The 22,549-nt window shown below is 34.0% G+C and overlaps 2 protein-coding genes across 4 annotated transcripts in view; one reads left to right on the forward strand and one right to left on the reverse strand.

The window, feature by feature from the left end:
• LOC121372691 (cytadherence high molecular weight protein 2-like) overlaps window positions 1-2,235 on the reverse strand; it is a 46,331-nt gene extending 44,096 nt beyond the window's left edge. Inside the window, exon 1 of one of the 2 annotated variants that reach the window (XM_041499151.1) lies at window positions 2,077-2,235. In XM_041499151.1, coding sequence (XP_041355085.1) covers window positions 2,077-2,115 — 39 coding nt within the window. In that variant the 5' untranslated portion in view covers window positions 2,116-2,235. The remainder of the gene's footprint in view (window positions 1-2,076) is intronic. The other variant, XM_041499152.1, reaches the window with a different exon arrangement.
• Window positions 2,236-4,427: 2,192 nt separating this feature from the next.
• LOC121372692 (FK506-binding protein 5-like) overlaps window positions 4,428-22,549 on the forward strand; it is a 47,906-nt gene continuing 29,784 nt past the window's right edge. Inside the window, exons 1-7 of one of the 2 annotated variants that reach the window (XM_041499154.1) lie at window positions 4,428-4,646; window positions 4,964-4,997; window positions 7,167-7,215; window positions 9,660-9,729; window positions 12,278-12,326; window positions 17,438-17,689; window positions 18,142-18,188. In XM_041499154.1, the coding sequence (XP_041355088.1) occupies window positions 4,617-4,646; window positions 4,964-4,997; window positions 7,167-7,215; window positions 9,660-9,729; window positions 12,278-12,326; window positions 17,438-17,689; window positions 18,142-18,188 (531 nt within the window). In that variant the 5' untranslated portion in view covers window positions 4,428-4,616. The remainder of the gene's footprint in view (window positions 4,647-4,963; window positions 4,998-7,166; window positions 7,216-9,659; window positions 9,730-12,277; window positions 12,327-17,437; window positions 17,690-18,141; window positions 18,189-22,549) is intronic. The other variant, XM_041499153.1, reaches the window with a different exon arrangement.

Below are 22,549 nucleotides of genomic sequence, written 5' to 3' on the forward strand. Positions count from 1 at the left end.
TGTGAGGTCATGTGACACGCACCGAATGTTAACTCATCTTTCTCCATTTTAAGTCAATTTCTATGAAACATGTGAACCCGATAGCAGTAATTTTAAGGAAAAAAATAACGACTTAGTAAAATTAATAGTTTTAGGGGTAGGTATGTGAGAGAAAAAAATCATATTCAGGTGATTGCAGTGCAATTTGTATCATTGGAAATAGCTAGAAAAGACATTTAAAATGGTCTTTGAACTGTGATGATAGGATAAATATTGAGGGTGCTATGGTATTTTGAAGTCGCCTAATTTAGGGTGGTTTTCGTCAATGGATTTACATTTAAACAAAGAAACACGGTGACCATTTTCTTTAAAAATGTGCTTCAAAATGCCATACAACCCTTCATCTGTATCATTGGTAAGAAAGACTCCCACCACTAAAAGATGTGTTATTGCCTCTTAAAATCATCTTATCACAATATCAGTCATTTTAATTCACTAATAATTAATTAATTACCTACCTAATTACCCGGTAATTAGCGGTAGTCCCATTCTGAAAAATGCCCATATCATTTGGAATATTTCAACAAAACCTGCACCAGCAGACAGCTATCAAAAAGTTCTATCAGATGGGTCTATTCTCACTTGAATAATCACATTCAAAACATATTAAAACGAACATCAAAACTGATGAAAATAAACCATATGTAGAAAATAAACACTGAGCACATGGCTAATTTCAATGTAAACAAGTCTGGACCAATCAGGTGGCAGCATTTGGGTCACGTGACCTAATTTCCAGTCGCGTGCACACTTTTAGAACAAAACATGCCAGACAAAATCATTAACCATCGGCATTATTAAATCCCAGATTTCAATGAAATGCATATCAAAGTCATCTTTGCTTGTTAATAAACTATTCTGATTACAATTTGAAGAATTCCAATGAGATTAACCATCATTATTTTGAGGTTGATTATTGAAGGTTTGTTGACAAAACAGCCCATCAACGGCTTGGACACCCGATCCTGCTGCTGGTATAAATCAGTGGCTGTATGTAGGATTGTCCTGAAAATCCACATAAAGGTAGAAAAGAACACATACTACAGGTCTATATAAGTTTGAAAAGAGTCTTTACTCGCTTTTCGGTAAATCGGAGGCGTTTTTTATTGGTTATGTATACCGAAATTTTAACAGACGATTTGTGAAATTTCTAGGAATCTTATGGAAATAAATCGAAGACGAGGCAACTGCTGAAAATGTAAACTACGTCATCAGTATAAGTGTAGATTTTCAACCTTGCACCCACGACCCATAAAATGCACTTGAAAGTACAGCATTTCCACTGCCCGCTGCACTGCGATCAACCCAGAAACCAGGTATTTGACCTAAGCATATGCGATGCCTGGGGCCGATTCTCACATACCTATTAGGGGTTTGTAAAGTTTTGTATTTAGATACTTACTTGTTTGAACTTTACTGTTAATGAAAATGTTCTAGAACTCTGAAGAAAAACCTCACAAATGAATGACAAGCAGAAGACAACTGTACATGAGAAAACAAAGTGAACGGAGTTGGAAGCATAACTCAGGAACGTTGACGATATTAAGAAATGTGTAATTTTTATGAGCGGGTTAAGTTCAATCTTGATTTTTTTGCTCATTTTAACCTTATTTTTACGAACATGTCTGTGAATGTGAAAGACATTTGTTTACTTTTTCCATGCAAAAGTCAATGATGTCAGAAATCTTCAAATGTAGTCAGAAATCTTCAAATGTACGTAGGCCTAGGCCTATTATTGAGCACAAAATGACGACAGCACCGAAACAGGGCCCTCACTGAAACAGGGACACAGAGGATATATTATATTGTTATTTGTGCTCTGCCCATATGGTGTTATACAAATAAATTATTCTTATTCATTCCCCCTTCCAGATGACACCCCCACCCCCGTCTACGTTCAAACTGTGCGATCAGCGTAATATTTTCCCGCCTTTCCAACTTTTCGGGGCGGTTGCTAAATATAGAGCACAGCAATGCCTGGCGTGTCGTCACTACCGGTGTAATTACATGTATGACAAGCTCAAATATTCGACCTACCCGAATATCCATTCTCCAAATCCTCTGCTGTTGGTCCATGAGTTACAAGTTTTGAAGCGCTAGTTTCAAATAGATCTTAGCTATCAACTTGTGTTACATAATCGAACCATCCAAGAAATGCAAACAATTCCATTCATTAGTAAACGATGTTGCTTAGTGATTGAGATAATACACACGCATGCGCAAATATTATTCACATTTTAAGAGCACTATCGTACGTCATAAGATAAGGGGCCATTCAAATATTACACAGCGCTATTATTGTCAACAGACACAAAAAAACACCCCAACATATGTAACGCTTGGAGACACCCCCTCCCATTAACAAACAAGTAGATGGGTGTAATATAATTTTAACACGCTGAGATGTACGCATTTCAAAAGAAGAACAAAAAAGAGTTTAGTAATCTTCTATAGTGTGCCCCATCATTTTATAAAAATGTTTGTTGTTTTTTTTTGTAAATAATTTCGGTTTGGTTTGACATAAAAAAAAAAGTAAAAGTGTTTTAAATAACAACAACAAAAAAGAGACAAAAAACCAGACAGTTTTTGTGCAATTGAAAAAATAATCGGTTTATAAATAAATAAAACTAATACATACCATAAAACGACGCTTACGGCGTTGTGGCCGACATTTTGGTTTATGAAAATGTCTGATCCCATACACAATCTTTGCATATATATAACTCAGGAATGTCGAAATTGTAATGTGCTTATACCGTGGCAGGCCCGTAGCCAGGATTTTGAAGGGGTGTCGTTTAGGCGTATGGTGTTGCTTAGGGGGTCCGGGGGCATATTGAGAAGAAAAAAAAGCCACCGGTAAGGGGGGTCGACCGACCCCCCCCCCCCATTGGCTACGGGCCTGGAAACAGGCATTTAGCTCAGTTGGTTGAGTGCTCGCTTGAGGTGCTTGCGTCGCAGAATCGAACCACCTCGGTGCATCAATTCAACTGATTGGGGTTTCTTCGTTCCAATCAGTGCACCACAAATGGTCAAAGGCCCAGCCCGAGTAGGCCCACTCTGACTGTAGATGGCTAGACAGACATTTGGACAGGTATGTGCTTTCCTGTCTGTGGGAAGGTGCATATAAACGATCCCTTGCTGCATTAGGAAAATGTGGCGGGCTTCCTCTGCTGACTACATATCTCAGTTACCAAATGTTTGACATCCAGTAGCCGATGATTAATAGTCAATGTTTTCCAGCGCTATCGTTAAACAAAACAAACTTCTTCTACTTCTTATACCGTGGAAACAGTCGCGAGTAGTAAAGGGGGATACCGAGCCTTATGACCTATTTTCCGTGATATTCACTTACTTAGACATGGGGCAATAGGGCCAGTGACCTACTGACCCATCGATGGACGTCCTTTGTTGCGAGTCATAGCCAGACCATGGCATATTTTTGCAGGTGCATGTCCGGACCTATTGAGAGGAACAACACCCACCCTAGTCCACTGGCTACTTAATGTCTCTTGGCACGGGCTGAACTCTGACTTGATCCAGACCGCGAGCCATAAGCGGACGAGACAGGGCGACGCTACATTTAGAGGTCAACGCCATGGTGGAATTTTCCTCTAACATTCTTTGTACAGATTCCAAAACCATTACTTGCCATTCTTAGTGTACCCACTCTACCTCGGGACAGCACCATATACGTAGGCCTATATACATGTATATTTATATGTATGTATGTAGGAAGCAAATAGACGGGGGGAGGGGGGGTGACCGAGCTTCCAGAGGTTCGGGGGTATGCCTTAAGATTTACTACCAATAATATATTTGATTCAGAATTATTGGGGGGGGGGGGGGGGCTAGAGCGACGCAATATAATACAGGACTATACGAGTGCCTATATACGGCTAAAATAAAGCCTCAGGAAGGTGTGAAAACGAAAATTTTGCATGTTCCAGTTAATTTTGTTGACCATTGAATTTTTTTTAATTTATTATTATTATTTTTTTTTTTTTTTGTGTGCATATTTTACCTTTAAAACTGTTTCTCATGACCTCAGGCCCTGTGCTTATAAACCTTGAAGTCTAGACTTTAATAAAGTCCAGACTTTAACGTCATGGCAACGCCATTCATATAGCATTACGTTAAAGTCTGGACTTTATTAAAGTCTAGACTTTAAGTTTTATAAGCACGGGCCCTGGGCCCATATTTTCGAAGCTATCTTAGCCTACGAAATCGTGAAATCATCGTAAGCTATGACGTCACTATGGCATGCGCTGTAGTGACGTCACAACCTACGACGGTTTTACGATTTCGTAGCGCTAAGATGGCTTCGAAAATAGGGCCCCTGACCTTTTTAGACGGGAAGTTCATAATGCAAATAATATGACGTAGTTTGATCCTAAAAACGTGAACAAAATGTTTGCGCATGCGTTAGTATTATCCCACTCACTTAGCAACATTGGTTCCTAGAGAATGGAATTGTTTGCCATTTAGTACGATTGTCTTAGACAAATTTGGTAAATTATTTGTTATATAAGTTAGTAGTGACATTGTGTTTGAAACTTCCGCTTCAAAACTTGTAACCCATGGACCAACAGGAGGGGAGTGAACTTCAGGTAGGTGGGACCGCACTCAGTCACAAGACAGTATCCTGGCGTCATGTGTTTTCGACACGATAGCAAACAATTAAAGTGTAATAAAAACGATACGTCGTACATACAATAATACTTTACCTTTCTCATAGCACAGTAGTTTATTGTGAAAGACTGATAATTTTACATGAACGCAAAGGTTTCCTCCAAACAATTTAACAACAAGCCGCTAAGCTGTATTGAATGGATTATAAATTAAGCATTTGTAGACATGTACAAATTTCTTTGCACATGTTGCTTTGTAATCAGTGGAATTGATGTAACACATCTTTGGATTTCAGGATGAATATTCTGATGACAAAAAGGACAAAGGAGGTATGTTGGATGATACACACATCATCATGGGTATGAAAGAACAAAAAAAGAAAATTGTTGTAAAGTCACCATATATCCTTGACCTATCGAATTCCGTCCTATTAACAGGAAATCACTACTGCACATGTTCAATCCAACAACCAGATAAATTTAATGACATCATTGTTTACCTTGTCCAATACAGAGTAAAATAATAATAAAAATGTTGTAATTATTTACCTTTGTTGTCAACAAATGTAAAATTCCTACCAGGAAATGAATGTTGGTAATTGTTTTTAACACCATCGAAATCCGTCTCATGTGAATGTCACAAATGTGGAATGTATTGAAGACCACATCCCTCATAAAATTGAGGCAACAAGAACACAACAGATTGTCAATAAAGCAAATGTAAATGAATTATGAATATATCTACACGTTTTTGATGAACATTGGTTGTCGACCAGCACAGCACCACTGTGTTTGAGATTAGAAAGTTCCCCATGCTTTTTTGTTCTTTAGAGTTTGTTTTAGATTATATTTTTTTAGATGCTTAGTCATGCCACTCTTTATGGCTTTTCAAATAGTCAACAAATTTTCAAGAATATAGGAAAATTGTTTTCTTGTGCTAACAACTTTTATAGGTGTCTGAAAAAAGAAGAAAAATTGACTAATGTTGTTTTTCAATAACAAAGGTGGATCTCACACAAACAGCCTTCTATACATCACCCCCCCCCCCCCATAAGTGTCAGTCATGTGACTTTTAACCAAATATAGACAAAACTAATGTTGACGACAGTAATTACTGATCTGTCAAGTCTAGTCTCTTCGTATATACAGGTTTTAATCTATTATATATGGATATGGTTTCTGTATGCAATAATAGAATTACTGCTACTGTACAAGGGACAAACACACTTTTAAAAATCTTTCCACCCTCATTTTCAATTATGATATAATTATTGATAATTCTAATAATGTTTAATTGAACCCTTAATTATAAATATGTTGATACTTGATTAACCATTGAAAAAGGAACTGAGCTTTAATTCGCTAAAAACACAGACAACAAGACCACTTCCTATGCGTACTTAAGCAAAATACCAAATGCACTGAATTACCGGGTGCACCAATACACCGGACATGACTGTAGAATATAGCCTTTTTCAGAACACAAATTAATCAATTTGTTGAATATATTTTATATTAAATTAGCCAAAAATGTAAATTCCACAATTGGCATGAATTTGTTGAATTTTGTTTTCTTAAGACTGAATTTGTTTTACGTTCGGTAGAAAATTTGCCACTTTTCTGATTGTGTTATAACTATTCAACTGTTGTTGATTACATTTAAAAATCTAAGTTACTAGGTCATTAAAATGTCACCATAACTTTACACTCATAGTAAGTAGTTCCCTTTTGTTGTAAATAAAAGAACACAAATACAAAGTTTAAAGAAATTATATCAAAAATTAGTAAAAACAATAAAATTATGCTAAATTAACCAGTTTCATCACCTACATTTTTTAGGCTGTGATAATCGGCATCGTTTGCCACCATTCCGCAAAGGCTGTGTCGTTTTTTTATTCCCAAGTTTGGACTAAAAACTTTCCAATCTTAATGTAAATACATGTTAGTATTCCTTTTGTTTATTATTACTATATATAAAGATGTATTTTGAAAATGACAAACTCCCCTTCCCTTGCCAAAACATATAACCCAAAATAGATTTATTAATTTGAATTAATACAAATATATGTATAGTATTACTTCAGATTTAAATTCTAACTTATCTTAATAAGATGTTTTTGAAATAAAGCTGAAAATTCCCATTTGTGTTTAAAACAACATTTTGTTTTGGCATGTTGGGAACACAATTTCATTCCATAAAAAGCAGAAAGATATTTAACCATTATTTAAATCCATTATCCAAATTATAAAGGAAATTAAATAATTTTCAATTGGTATAGTTTCTTTTGAACATTAGTATATTATAGTCACAAGAGTGCTATGGAAATTATGTGACTGTCTATATTGTAAATCATGTGGATAATAATTTGAAATTATTCCCCAGCATGTTGTGGCAAAAAACAGTATAATATCTTGTTGTTTTGAAGATCAATTTTAAGTTTAACTGTTTTAAATTAATACACATGCTGTATAGTTTACAAGGGTTGCTTGTTTTTACAGAGTCCTTTGACAAGCATCAAGACATCTCATCTCAAATGACCCGAAAGAGGTAAGATGATTTAAAATCTCTTAACTCTGGTCTTATTTAAACCACCAGGCTCGTTACAAGCTGAAGAAGACTTCAGTTGTTCAAAAGAAGACTGGAAAATCTGGGTCCATGCTTATAAACTTTAGGATCTAGACTCAAATATTTAATAATGTCACACATGCTTATAAACTTTAGGATCTAGACTCAAATATTTAATGATGTCACACATGGTTATAAACTTTAGGGTCTAAACTCAAATTTTTAATGATGTCACACATGCTTATAAACATTAGGGTCTAGACACAAATCTTTAATGATGTTACACAAGCTTATAAACTTTAGGGTCTAGACTTTAATCTTTGATGATGTCACACATGCTTATAAACTTTAGGGTCTAGACACAAATCTTTAATGATGTCACACATGCTTATAAACTTTAGGGTCTAAACTCAAATATTTAATGATTTCATACATGCTTATAAACTTTATGGTCTAGACTCGAATCTTTAATGATGTCATACATGTTTATAAACTTCAGGGTCTGGACACAAATCATTAATGATGTCATACATGTTTATAAACTTCAGGGTCTGGACACAAATCATTAATGATGTCAGACATACTTATAAACTTTAGGGTCTAAACTCAAATGTTTAATGATGTCACACATGCTTATAAACATTAGGGTCTAGACACAAATCTTTAATGATGTCACACATGCTTATAAACTTTAGGGTCTAGACTCAAATCTTTAATGATGTCACACATGCTTATAAACTTTAGGGTCTAGACACAAATCTTTCATGATGTCACAATGCTTATAAACTTTAGGGTCTAGACTCAAATATTTCATGATGTCACACATGCTTATAAACTTTAGGGTCTAGACACAAATCTTTAATGATGTCACACATGCTTATAAACTTTAGGGTCTAGACTCAAATCTTTCATGATGTCACACATGCTTATAAACTTTAGGGTCTAGACACAAATCTTTCATGATGTCACACATGCTTATAAACTTTAGGGTCTAGACTCAAATCTTTAATGATGTCACACATGCTTATAAACTTTAGGGTCTATAGATTCACATCTTTAATGATGTCACACATGCTTATAAACTTTAGCGTCTGTAGATTCACATCTTTAATGATGTCACACACGCAATTTGTATGCATTCCCATGATATTAAAGTCTCAAGATGTTAGAAACTTGAGTCTAGACAAATTTTTATAAGCACAGGATCTGATCCATATGTCTCAGGGCTGTTCCAAAGTTTATTATACAGGGCACAAAGTAGCACTTTATATTTACTCGCCAACTGGAAACACTTTTCTAGCCAACTTGGGACTGTTACTTACAAGACAACATATCAAGTATTAATAAGAATATAGGACTAAAATGGGTAACTTTATGCTTATATAGTTTTAATCATCAGTACATATGTATATCTGACTTGTACTGTCAACTGAAATGTATGCCGTAATGATGGCCAGGTCCTGCCAAAAATAATCCACTTGCTAAAAGACAAGCATTTTGTAAAATTTAATCTCCATAGCAAAATTTCAGTCACATATTCAAATGTTTTACTTGCAATATTGCGCCCTATCATATGGGGTTGGGTGGAGGTACCATAATTATTATTTTAAGCCAATTGGGTTTTCCATCCTCCTACAAAAATGTTTTTTGTAAATACATGTAATTTCAGTTTGGTTTGACGTAAGAAGAAAAGTAAATGTGTTTTGGAAATAACAAAACGATACTATATTTGTGTGCAATTTAGACATCAATCTGCTTGGAAACAAATAGCTTGTAATAAATTCCATAGTATGAAAAATGGCATTCCCCTCTGGGAAGGACTATAGATGGATATTAATTTTGGATAAAATAAAATGTTATTTTGTTGGTGGTATATAAATATATACAAAATTGTATCCTGTCCCCTCTCCTCTCCTACTTTAGGAACAGCCTTCGATATTAAAAATGTTTCTTACATCCCACAAACTAGAAAACCTGTTTGCTTCATCAATTATAATCATCAATGTTATTGATGCTAAAAATGTACTGTTTTTTATAATCATAAATGTTATTGATACTAATCACATGCTGTTTGCTTCATCAATTAAAATCATCAATATTATTGATGTTAATCACATACTGTATGTTATAATCATCAATGTTATTGATACTAATCACATACTGTTTGTTATAATCATCAATGTTATTGATACTAATCACATACTGTCTGTTATAATCATCAATGTTATTGATACTAATCACATACTGTCTGTTATAATCATCAGTGTTATTTATGCTAATCGCATACTGTCTGTTATAATCATCAGTGTTATTGATACTAATCACACACTGTTTGATATAATCATCAATCTTATTGATACTAATCACACACTGTTTGTCATAATCATCAATCTTATTGATACTAATCATGTACTGTTTGCTTCCAGGATGAATATTCTTATAATTTTGGGATTGCTGATTTTGCTGATTTTACTCATTTATCACAATGTGAAACAGGTAAGAAAAAAACATATATGGGTTCTATGCTCTAGAGCTTTTTATGTATTATCTGAAATACAGGGTTTGTATGCGTCCTGAAATTCCTTGAAAATCCTTCGATTTTAGGAAGCTGTTTTCCAGTACTTAAAAGTCCTGGAAAATGGTGATGTTTGCACTTTGTCCTGGAAATGTCCTGGAAATTAAAAAATATGTTGTCACATTAAAAACTGCTAACTGCTGACGTTTTCTGAACTTTCTTTCCCTGTTCCTATAGTCACGAATGGAACATTTGATCTGGCCCAAAGTCAGGACCCAGTCGTCACAGATTTCCTTTAGTTTATTTATAATGCGCATGTGCATGTTAAATATATTGCCTTACCAAGTTCAGCAGAAAAAGCACTCGATAATGTGTTGCAGTTGTTTTCTTCTTTTTTTTTCTTCTTTTTTTTCATTTTACGCCCAACATTAAAATAATTTTAATACTATAATAGCAGTCTGATTACATGTGAGTGTAAGCAAAAAAGAAAAGAAAAGGGGGAGAATCCTTACGCAAAACGGTAACCTGTGAATGAAGTTGCCACTAACAGCATGTGTCACTTGTCAAATAAATATTGTTTTATCAGGTATTGTTAACCAGTGTTTGAAATAAGCACTTGTCTGTTTGTCCTGACAAGTGAAAATCTATTCGGACAAGCAAAATGTACCTTGGTTGTTGTCTTGTGGACAAGTGAAATTGCTTAGTGAAGTTTAATCTTAAGCAATCAAAAACATCGTCCTTGTACTTGAATAAAACAAATCATTTATGTGGACAAGTGAAAATATTGGCAGACAAGTAAATTTCTAGATGTATTTGTCCGTTGGACTAGTAAAATATCCTGCTTATTTCTATCACTGTTAACATTATTTGGTTTAATAATATATTTTTTCATTTTCATTTTTTTTTTCTTTCTTTCTTTTGTTCTTGCTTTTTTTGTTCGTTTCTTTCTTTCCAATAAACATAAATAATCTAACATGCACAATGATACCATAACCATGGTAACTTATAAAATAAAACTACTACAAAATAATAGGCGCACTTCTCTAGGACCAAACTTGGATTTTATTCAGTTCAGAATTAACAGCCATTAACTAACATGCACCTGGGTAAGACAATTCATTTTGATGGTCTGTTCTAAATACTTGAGACTGCAGGTTTAAACAAAACCACAACCCCCCAATATTTCAATTATTTTTCTTCTATTTGAATTATGATCCACTGTAATGGTCCTGGAATTTTGTAACAATGTCCTGGAATGTCCTGGAAATGTCCAGGAATTTGGTTGAGCTACAAGTGTATGAACCCTGGAAATATTTAAAAAAACAATGATACAAAGATAACTCCACATTGTTTTTAAGTGTTATTCAGGATTTTCTGTGTTTATAAAGCATGGAAACATAACATGGAGTGATATAAAACTAAACAGCTTTACGTAATATTTTGTAGATTTATACAACTCTGAGCTGTGGAAATAATTTATAACTCATCCAAATTAATGAATGATTAAACACAACCATATTATAATAGAAAATAATAAATTATTTGTTTATAATTAAAGTTTCTTTGTGTCTATACACTTTACGGCAATCTGACTGGTTCAGAGGTGCTTAAACCGAAAAAACATTGAGCACACTGTATGACTCCCCATAGAAGTTTATACAGAAGTGTGCACATCGTGTTTTCAGTTCATACTTTCACGAACCAACAAATAATTGCAATCAAATCTTATTCTTAAATTTATATGCATAATTTAACAGTAAATGTCTCAATTTGTTTTGTTTGGGTTTAAATATGCCTGTAGTTTTGTTTGTATAAACTTTGTTGATACTTATGTCACGTAAGAATGCAAACGTTCATTCACTATTGTTTGAATCAGGTGATTAACAAATGACATCATTTGGTAAATAACATAATTTTGATCATTTCCGCTAGTTTTATCCATGTGCATTTTGACTGCTTATTTAGTTTGAAGGATTTGTCTGATTTGTGTTTAGTTTATTTAGTTTAGTTTAATTTTCACCAACAGCTGTAGAACAACGCTTACAAGTAAGTTTCAGTGGTGAACTTTCCTACATTTCTTTGGTCACCGACTGAGTCTCATTACATTAGCGATTATTTTTTTTGTCAATGCGTATGTCTACTCTGCTATAATATTTTCCATTAATTTATCATATTAAAAAAGTGCACTATTATGTGGTATCTGTGTCGCAATGTTATTGCTTTTTGTATCTTTCAAGTGTGCTTTCTTCAAAATATCTAATTATGGTTGCCTGAATAATCTGGCTAGTTACAGAAAAATAGTGCAAGTCATGGAGGGGAGGGGATAGTCGTGGCTTAAATTTGTTCGGTTCATCAAGATTTGAATGCAAAAAAAGTAAGCACCTCTCTACCAATCAGATTGCCGTAAAGTGTATATATAGATGCAAAGAAAATTTAATTATCAAGATTTGTTTAAAAACACCTCAGCACATTTTAAATTTAAACATGATATAATTTATTTATTATAATTTTTTTTAAATTATTTTACAGGACAATTTTGACACCATTGAACCATCTTTTATGAAAGGTCCCCAAAGAGGTATGATCATTTAAAGATTTTTAACGTTCTCACTACTGGATTAATTTTTGGTAAAAGCCACATTGAGGGGGTACAATTTTATAACTTTTACTGACATATTTTCACTTAAAATGTTTATATTTACATAAAATAAAGTTTATATTTGAATGGCAAGAATTGTTTTCATGGGTTTTTCAAATTTTTATGATATTTTAGATCAGTTAATGTTGATTAAAATTATGCAAAAAAATAGAAAAAGTTGCGTTTACTTATGGGCATTTGTGGCTGGATGTTCATTATTCCCAATAACTGTTTTTCTGACCAGATATTTTTGTGGAAATGAACCATGATTCATAACCCAATATTTTGTGATTTTTGTTGGTGGTAAAACGGTCAATTTTGTCAAATTAGCTGTCACAATTGGCTGTTGATTCCTGAAAATTACCAGAATGTTCTACCGTTGTCAAGTGAAAATACTTGCCAAAAACTACTTTTTCAACTCAAAGTTCCAGGTATTTTCCATTAAACAACGAAAAACTAAAGCTGCCATACTCTGAATTAATCCATTTCCTGTTGGTCTATTATTATTTCTGAGAAATATGAATTGGAAAATGCACTGTATACAGTGTACAGTATGTCAACTTGCATGACTTTGGGTAAGATATCTTGTCTGCTGTAGTCAGAAGGTTAAGAATTCAGTTATAAATATTTAGTGTTTTCTTTTGTGAACATTAGATATTTGATATAAGATAACAAATAGGTCCTTTCTGCACTAGCACAGTGACTAACATTAGATATTTGATATAAGATAACAGACAGGTCCTTTCTGCACTAGCACAGTGACTAACATTAGATATTTGATAGAAGATAACAGATAGGTCCTTTCTGCACTAGCACAGTGACTAACATTAGATATTTGATAGAAGATAACAGACAGGTCCTTTCTGCACTAGCACAGTGACTAACATTAGATATTTCATATAAGATAACAGACAGGTCCTTTCTGCACTAGCACAGTGACTAACATTAGATATTTGATAGAAGATAACAAATAGGTCCTTTCTACACTAGCACAGTGACTAACATTAGATATTTGATATAAGATAACAGACAGGTCCTTTCTGCACTAGCACAGTGACTAACATTAGATATTTGATATAAGATAACAGACAGGTCCTTTCTGCACTAGCACAGTGACTAACATTAGATATTTGATATAAGATAACAGACAGGTCCTTTCTGCACTAGCACAGTGACTAACATTAGATATTTGATATAAGATAACAGACAGGTCCTTTCTGCACTAGCACAGTGACTAACATTAGATATTTGATATAAGATAACAGACAGGTCCTTTCTGCACTAGCACAGTGACTAACATTAGATATTTGATATAAGATAACAGACAGGTCCTTTCTGCACTAGCACAGTGACTAACATTAGATATTTGATATAAGATAACAGACAGGTCCTTTCTGCACTAGCACAGTGACTAATATTTGATATAAGATAACAGATAGGTCCTTTCTGCACTAGCACAGTGACTAACATTAGATATTTGATATAAGATAACAGATAGGTCCTTTCTGCACTAGCACAGTGACTAACATTAGATATTTGATATAAGATAACAGACAGGTCCTTTCTGCACTAGCACAGTGACTAACATTAGATATTTGATATAAGATAACAGATAGGTCCTTTCTGCACTAGCACAGTGACTAACATTAGATATTTGATATAAGATAACAGACAGGTCCTTTCTGCACTAGCACAGTGACTAACATTAGATATTTGATATAAGATAACAGATAGGTCCTTTCTGCACTAGCACAGTGACTAACATTAGATATTTGATATAAGATAACAGACAGGTCCTTTCTGCACTAGCACAGTGACTAACATTAGATATTTGATATAAGATAACAGACAGGTCCTTTCTGCACTAGCACAGTGACTAACATTAGATATTTGATATAAGATAACAGACAGGTCCTTTCTGCACTAGCACAGTGACTAACATTAGATATTTGATATAAGATAACAGACAGGTCCTTTCTGCACTAGCACAGTGACTAACATTAGATATTTGATAGAAGATAACAGACAGGTCCTTTCTGCACTAGCACAGTGACTAACATTAGATATTTGATAGAAGATAACAGACAGGTCCTTTCTGCACTAGCACAGTGACTAACATTAGATATTTGATAGAAGATAACAGACAGGTCCTTTCTGCACTAGCACAGTGACTAACATTAGATATTTGATAGAAGATAACAGACAGGTCCTTTCTGCACTAGCACAGTGACTAACATTAGATATTTGATAGAAGATAACAGACAGGTCCTTTCTGCACTAGCACAGTGACTAACATTAGATATTTGATAGAAGATAACAGACAGGTCCTTTCTGCACTAGCACAGTGACTAACATTAGATATTTGATAGAAGATAACAGACAGGTCCTTTCTGCACTAGCACAGTGACTAACATTAGATATTTGATAGAAGATAACAGACAGGTCCTTTCTGCACTAGCACAGTGACTAACATTAGATATTTGATAGAAGATAACAGACAGGTCCTTTCTGCACTAGCACAGTGACTAACATTAGATATTTGATAGAAGATAACAGACAGGTCCTTTCTGCACTAGCACAGTGACTAACATTACATATTTGATAGAAGATAACAGACAGGTCCTTTCTGCACTAGCACAGTGACTAACATTACATATTTGATAGAAGATAACAGACAGGTCCTTTCTGCACTAGCACAGTGACTAACATTACATATTTGATATAAGATAACAGATAGGTCCTTTCTGCACTAGCACAGTGACTAACATTACATATTTGATATAAGATAACAGACAGGTCCTTTCTGCACTAGCACAGTGACTAACATTAGATATTTGATAGAAGATAACAGATAGGTCCTTTCTGCACTAGCACAGTGACTAACATTAGATATTTGATAGAAGATAACAGACAGGTCCTTTCTGCACTAGCACAGTGACTAACATTAGATATTTGATAGAAGATAACAGATAGGTCCTTTCTGCACTAGCACAGTGACTAACATTAGATATTTGATAGAAGATAACAGACAGGTCCTTTCTGCACTAGCACAGTGACTAACATTAGATATTTGATAGAAGATAACAGATAGGTCCTTTCTGCACTAGCACAGTGACTAACATTAGATATTTGATAGAAGATAACAGACAGGTCCTTTCTGCACTAGCACAGTGACTAACATTAGATATTTGATAGAAGATAACAGACAGGTCCTTTCTGCACTAGCACAGTGACTAACATTAGATATTTGATATAAGATAACAGACAGGTCCTTTCTGCACTAGCACAGTGACTAACATTAGATATTTGATATAAGATAACAGATAGGTCCTTTCTGCACTAGCACAGTGACTAACATTAGATATTTGATAGAAGATAACAGACAGGTCCTTTCTGCACTAGCACAGTGACTAACATTAGATATTTGATAGAAGATAACAGATAGGTCCTTTCTGCACTAGCACAGTGACTAACATTAGATATTTGATAGAAGATAACAGACAGGTCCTTTCTGCACTAGCACAGTGACTAACATTAGATATTTGATAGAAGATAACAGACAGGTCCTTTCTGCACTAGCACAGTGACTAACATTAGATATTTGATAGAAGATAACAGATAGGTCCTTTCTGCACTAGCACAGTGACTAACATTAGATATTTGATAGAAGATAACAGACAGGTCCTTTCTGCACTAGCACAGTGACTAACATTAGATATTTGATATAAGATAACAGACAGGTCCTTTCTGCACTAGCACAGTGACTAACATTAGATATTTGATATAAGATAACAGACAGGTCCTTTCTGCACTAGCACAGTGACTAACATTAGATATTTGATATAAGATAACAGACAGGTCCTTTCTGCACTAGCACAGTGACTAACATTAGATATTTGATAGAAGATAACAGACAGGTCCTTTCTGCACTAGCACAGTGACTAACATTAGATATTTGATAGAAGATAACAGACAGGTCCTTTCTGCACTAGCACAGTGACTAACATTAGATATTTGATAGAAGATAACAGACAGGTCCTTTCTGCACTAGCACAGTGACTAACATTAGATATTTGATAGAAGATAACAGACAGGTCCTTTCTGCACTAGCACAGTGACTAACATTAGATATTTGATAGAAGATAACAGACAGGTCCTTTCTGCACTAGCACAGTGACTAACATTAGATATTTGATAGAAGATAACAGACAGGTCCTTTCTGCACTAGCACAGTGACTAACATTAGATATTTGATATAAGATAACAGACAGGTCCTTTCTGCACTAGCACAGTGACTAACATTAGATATTTGATATAAGATAACAGATAGGTCCTTTCTGCACTAGCACAGTGACTAACATTAGATATTTGATATAAGATAACAGACAGGTCCTTTCTGCACTAGCACAGTGACTAACATTAGATATTTGATAGAAGATAACAGATAGGTCCTTTCTGCACTAGCACAGTGACTAACATTAGATATTTGATATAAGATAACAGACAGGTCCTTTCTGCACTAGCACAGTGACTAACAATTCTTAGTAATTTGGTGGCTATAGTCTTTCTTTGATTGCTCAGTGAACAATGTATCACATCTTAGTCGATTGATGTGCATTTTTTATATACCTTTTATTTTTACAAAAGGTATGACGTAACTACAAAAAAACCATGGGCTTACTGATATTAATAAAAGTGCTATAGCCACTAATGCTATATAGAGACATATATGGTAAATAAATGTGGTCTTTGACCATATATGCAATACAAGATAAATTCATCACTATACTAGTAGTTAGATTGAATAGGTATTGAATATATTCATAATATTTTTTTTAATCTTTTAACTTTTTTGACAAAAATACGGTACAAACGCGAATGGAAAATACATCACGCCTGAAAATCAAGAATCTGGATTGAGTTGGAATATTTAAAAAAAAGAAAAAAAAGAAAAAAAAAAGAAGTTTCTTGTCAAACTGATTGTTGGAAAGCGTGATGGGCATTTTGAGTGGCATTTGAGCCTTGAGCACTTTTTTCCTTTTTATTTTAAGAAATGAATGTCTTGTCTGACACAGAACAGCCCACCATGTTTTCTGGAGACCTAGATGACCTGCCTGACCTGGTTGTTGACAGTATTATTGGGAGAGTCATCACTGTAGATGGTGTTCCATACATGTGGCAACCGAGGGCATCTCAGGACAATTGCTACAAGACCTGTAAAGATGAAACACGCATTGAATGTGATCATTACTTCTTTGACAAAGTTCGTCACAAGTGCTATATGTTTGGGAAGAATTCTACAAGTAAGTACAGTTGTTGCCATCTGATGAAATTGGATCTTGCATAAACTAGATTTGTTTGTTAGGCAGTGATGCCATTTATTTGGGGATAATAAATAAAATTTAAAAAATCTGAGACAGAGACAGTAATGTATTGCTGATCGTGACCCCCCACCCCCACCCATCATCAACACTTGTTTTAGGCCTAAACTCAGTACTACAAACACAGCATTCAACAGGACACAAATACGTTGACACGATCACCACACTTGAATGAAAAATAGTTTTGGGTTTTCTTGCATACTGTGATATCACAGCACTAAAACACAGACAATATGTCATGAAAAATTGATCTGTTACTAAGAAAAGATAGCAAAATCTTTCACTTAATAAAACTAGTTATGTGATGCCTCCAGATGCCATTCATCTGACTACGCCCCTACATTTACCTGCTTGTTACTTGATGATTTTTACAGAGCCTGTGACAAGATCAGACCTACCAGTGGATCAACAACAAACACAGGTACAATTATTTTGTATATCTTAGATCTAAGTTTCATCATTTATGTACAATTAAAACTGCTAGCAGTGATAACGGGATCAAAGCAATTATGTAACATTATCCAACTAGTGGTTTATGCACAATATAGGTGCAACTTAACAGAATATTTAAAAATATCTGTATGCAGTGTTTTACATCCAGTATACTGGGCAACTTAATTAATAGAAAAATAAATGTAATATGTTAAACAGAAGGAGAATTAAAAGCCGTAAATGGAACATCTTTTAAGTAACTAATGTCTAGAATATTTAACAAGCAGCCAAATGCTGACCATGTTATTCTGTAGTCTGTATAAACCTCAATATAAAATGTTTATAGGGTATTGAATTGAGCTCCCAAAAACATTCCAAACAACCATATGTTGACCTTGGATGTCTGAAACAGATTTCTCTCTTTCTGGAAGACAGTGGGATTTAAAGGCTAATAGACTTAATAGGAATGGAACAACGAATTCCACCGACACATTTTTTGTATTATTTTCTGAAAAACCCATGTTGGCCGCTCAGTGGCAGCACCAATCCAGAAACTATGACCTTTGTGAACTGATGGGTCCAGCCCAGAAAACTCTGGCCACTTTCAGCATGTGTACAACATAAGCATATGTTAAGGCTCCATGTTCATAAACTGGAATAGCGTGCCTTCATGGTGCTGGAAATGCTTCAAATAAGATTCAAAAAATTGCACTGGACACCCAAGACATTGCTGCATTGGCCTGTAAGATTATGACCTGTGGTTTATTATTTTTACTGGTTTTGAAATTCCTCAGAACCAATTGTGCACTACCAGAGTGAAAAGTAAAATCTGGTCTGTGGAGAACCTGCTAAATGTCAACAACTTTCTCAATATAGCTTTTATAATAGGTAGCCAAGTGTCAGCAGGGTGTCCCTCATTTTGAACTCCCTTCAATAGCTTTCTTATCAAGAAGGTTAGGGTGGGATCTGTGATATCTAGGAGTTTGTGAAGATACCCAGTAGCTGAAACATATAAAGCTATCGTAGCTGGGCTGTAACCATGCTGGAATAAATGTGCAGTAAGTTACCTGTCAACACTGGCACAATAGGCAGTTCAGTATTGCCCAGAGCATATTCAAGAAATAAGCTCCAGCTGCAACGATATGCTGCTCTGGTAACAGCATTCAAGGATGCTTGCATTAACTGAACATTGAGCTGCTGGGGTTAATGTTTCTGTAAGTGTTTTGGAACGGGTGTTTCCTTCTTGTCTTAACCATAAAGCCAGTCTGAATGCCTCCTGCAATTGTAAACGAGACAATCTGTCAGCAACAAAGTTTTCCTTGCCTGAAATATGTTTGGCACAGAACAATATATTGCAGCGTAATGCAACAGTAACTAACAGTCTAACCAGTATCATTACCCTTTTATCTTTGCATAATTGGTTGTTAATGATATGCAGTACTGCCGCATTGTTAGATAAAAACAGGACTTTGTGATTTTTAAAAAAGAATCCCAAAACTATAAAGCCACTACAATGGGGAACAACTCTTTTACTGCTATCTGAAAGGAATCTAACTCTTGTGACCAAGTCAAAGCAAACCACTTTGATCACTTTGATTTAGTTTTCTGAACAGTATCACTATCACATGATACATGACTTTCAGTTGGTGATTTAGTTTTCTGAACAGTATCACATGATACACGACTTGCCGTTCGTGATTTACCGGTAGTTTTCTGGAAAGTATCACTATTTAGTTTTATATAAAGAAAAAAAAAGCCAAAATAAGAGGCCTATAGAGGTCTACTATTGAATATGTAATTTTGTCAATAGAAAAAATATTTAAATTAAAAAAAATATATCTATTAATTTGTATAGAGTGTCTCAGAGGATCTTTGTACCAAGTTTCAGAACAATCTAATCAAAACACTATAAGAAAATAATCGCTGATGAATGTCATAGCGGAGGTAAAATTTCTGTTTAAATATTTTAAATTTAAAACTCTAAGAGAAAATAGACTGGAAATGTTCAATGTTAAAGTTTTATTTATATTTTTAAAAATCTAATAAGTATTTAAAAAATTCAAAATATATATCAGTTTGTGAAGACTCTCCCAGAGAATCATATTACCAAGTTTTAGAACTATGTGATAAAAAATAGAGAATTTGTATTTAAATGTTTTTAATTTAATAAAATTCAAAATATTTAAAATATATCTCTATTAGTTTGAGAAGACTGTCACTGAGAATACTAGAACTATCCAATCAAAACTCTATGGGAAGATAGACTTAACTTTTCGATGTTAAATTTATATTTAAAATCTTTTCTAGTGAAAATTCACAAATTCAAAATATATTTCCATTAGTTTATGAAGCCTGTAATAGCGAAGCTAAAATACAGGAATGCTTTCTACGTTTACTTTTCATTACCAGAACAATGCAGAAATTAAAACAATTAATTTACCATAAATATTTTAAATATTCAAAATATTTCTACTAGTAGCAATGCAAGATGGAAGGAATATATCTATGGGGAAAAACAACATATTGTCATTGAAACATAATGTAAACAGTCTCAGATTTAATCCATAATTCCATAATCTAAAACAATCAATAGTTTCATGGCTGCGGAGGATTAGAAAAAATGCCTTGTTTTGTATTTTTATAAAACAGTGTCTCAAATGTTCTAAAATTGAATGTACCCTTTAAAATCAAATGCGGCATCAGCTCTAACACCAGAAGACGTCACTTTGCATATCCCTACAAAACTAATAGGCTCTTCCATAACACTTCCATCATGGTGTGCACTATAACAGCTCCAAGTTCAGCCAGCAAACGTTTCGCCAACATTCACAAACTATTTGATTGGTTCCCGAAGTGATAATTGGGTTTACTGTGTAGCATAAAAATCAGACTAGCGAATGTTAGCGAGAAGCTGTTGAACTAAAACAGGATTTCTCTAAATGTGCATGTTAAAACTTGATCGTAACCTTGCGTCCGTCATTAGAATGCTTGAAAATGTTCAGTGCTATATTATAGACTACAATATGGAGATAATATAAAGTTCTGGTTTAAAATTTTGTAAAATATGTAGAGATTATTATATGAGCTTGTGTGTGTCAGGATTTTTGTATTGCCCGAGTGAGAGCGAGGCTAATACATTAATTCTGACATGAGTTTTGTAAAATCAGTACGACTCACACGTGAATGTAATAATTTCTTTATTATCCATATTATTATTGTTGTTTTCTTTATGAATAACAAGACCCAACTCAAAATGTTTCAGCCACAACTAGAAGGAGACTACGAAATGACGTCATATTTCAAATACACAGTGTGAGCTAGGACTGGAAAAGCAGCGTCATATTATGACGTCACTTCCCATAATTATGTCATTACACTTGCTATTTTACATGTGTGCTTCGTATGATTATTATTCACTCGGTTATGTTGAACCATATGGATATTAAATAGATATACTACCATTCTCTATTTGATATATAATCTTAAAATTACTTTTGTTCATTTATTTGTTTTCATCAGCCCCAACAGGTTACGTGGAATTGATGTAAAGTAAAACACCTTCATATCTGTATGCCTATTGTATATCCTACTTCTTTTTACAGACCACTGAAATGTTGTTATAAATAATGATAAATATGTACATAATCAAACACGTGCGTGTGTATGTGTGTGTGTGCATACTTTTTGTTCTATCCTCTTTCTCTTTCACTCTCATTTTCATATAGCATTATATACTTTCATTTACTCTAGATACTTGTTAAAATCTAGGTCCTTGTGAATATATCATTTTAATTAATTCTGCCTATAAAGTAGTAACTACATTATGTGTGTATAAATTGAGTATATAATTACTGTAACAACCCATGTCTTCTCCCTTTGCATGGGTTGATATTTGTCAACAAGGGAATGGTCAAGAAAAAATAAACAGAATTTTTTTTAATAAAATAGATATACAGTATACCATTCCTCAAATCTAAAACAAACAAATTAAAACTGTATATGTGATATTTATTTAATACTTTGCAGTTGGTACACAATCCGACGCACCGGCCCTTTCTCAGTAAACATAACATAATATATACAATTTAAGTAACAAATATTAATGCTAGAACATAAACTATTCAACTTCTGTAATTCTATAATTCTGTAAAACTATTTAAATAAATATGTGATATTTACTATTCTTTTCCCACGTTTTGGCACAAAATCGGTAAAGAGCATTTCATTTTTCTTCCCCTGCATCTTCTTGAAAGTGAGGCTTGAGTATGACACAGTAATCTATTTTTAGATCATGTCTTAATTAGTAGTCTAATTACGAACTTTCAACTTCGTATGGCAGTTATCAAAAGT

Source organism: Gigantopelta aegis, chromosome 4, assembly GCF_016097555.1.
Source record: "Gigantopelta aegis isolate Gae_Host chromosome 4, Gae_host_genome, whole genome shotgun sequence".
Taxonomy (NCBI): domain Eukaryota; kingdom Metazoa; phylum Mollusca; class Gastropoda; order Neomphalida; family Peltospiridae; genus Gigantopelta; species Gigantopelta aegis.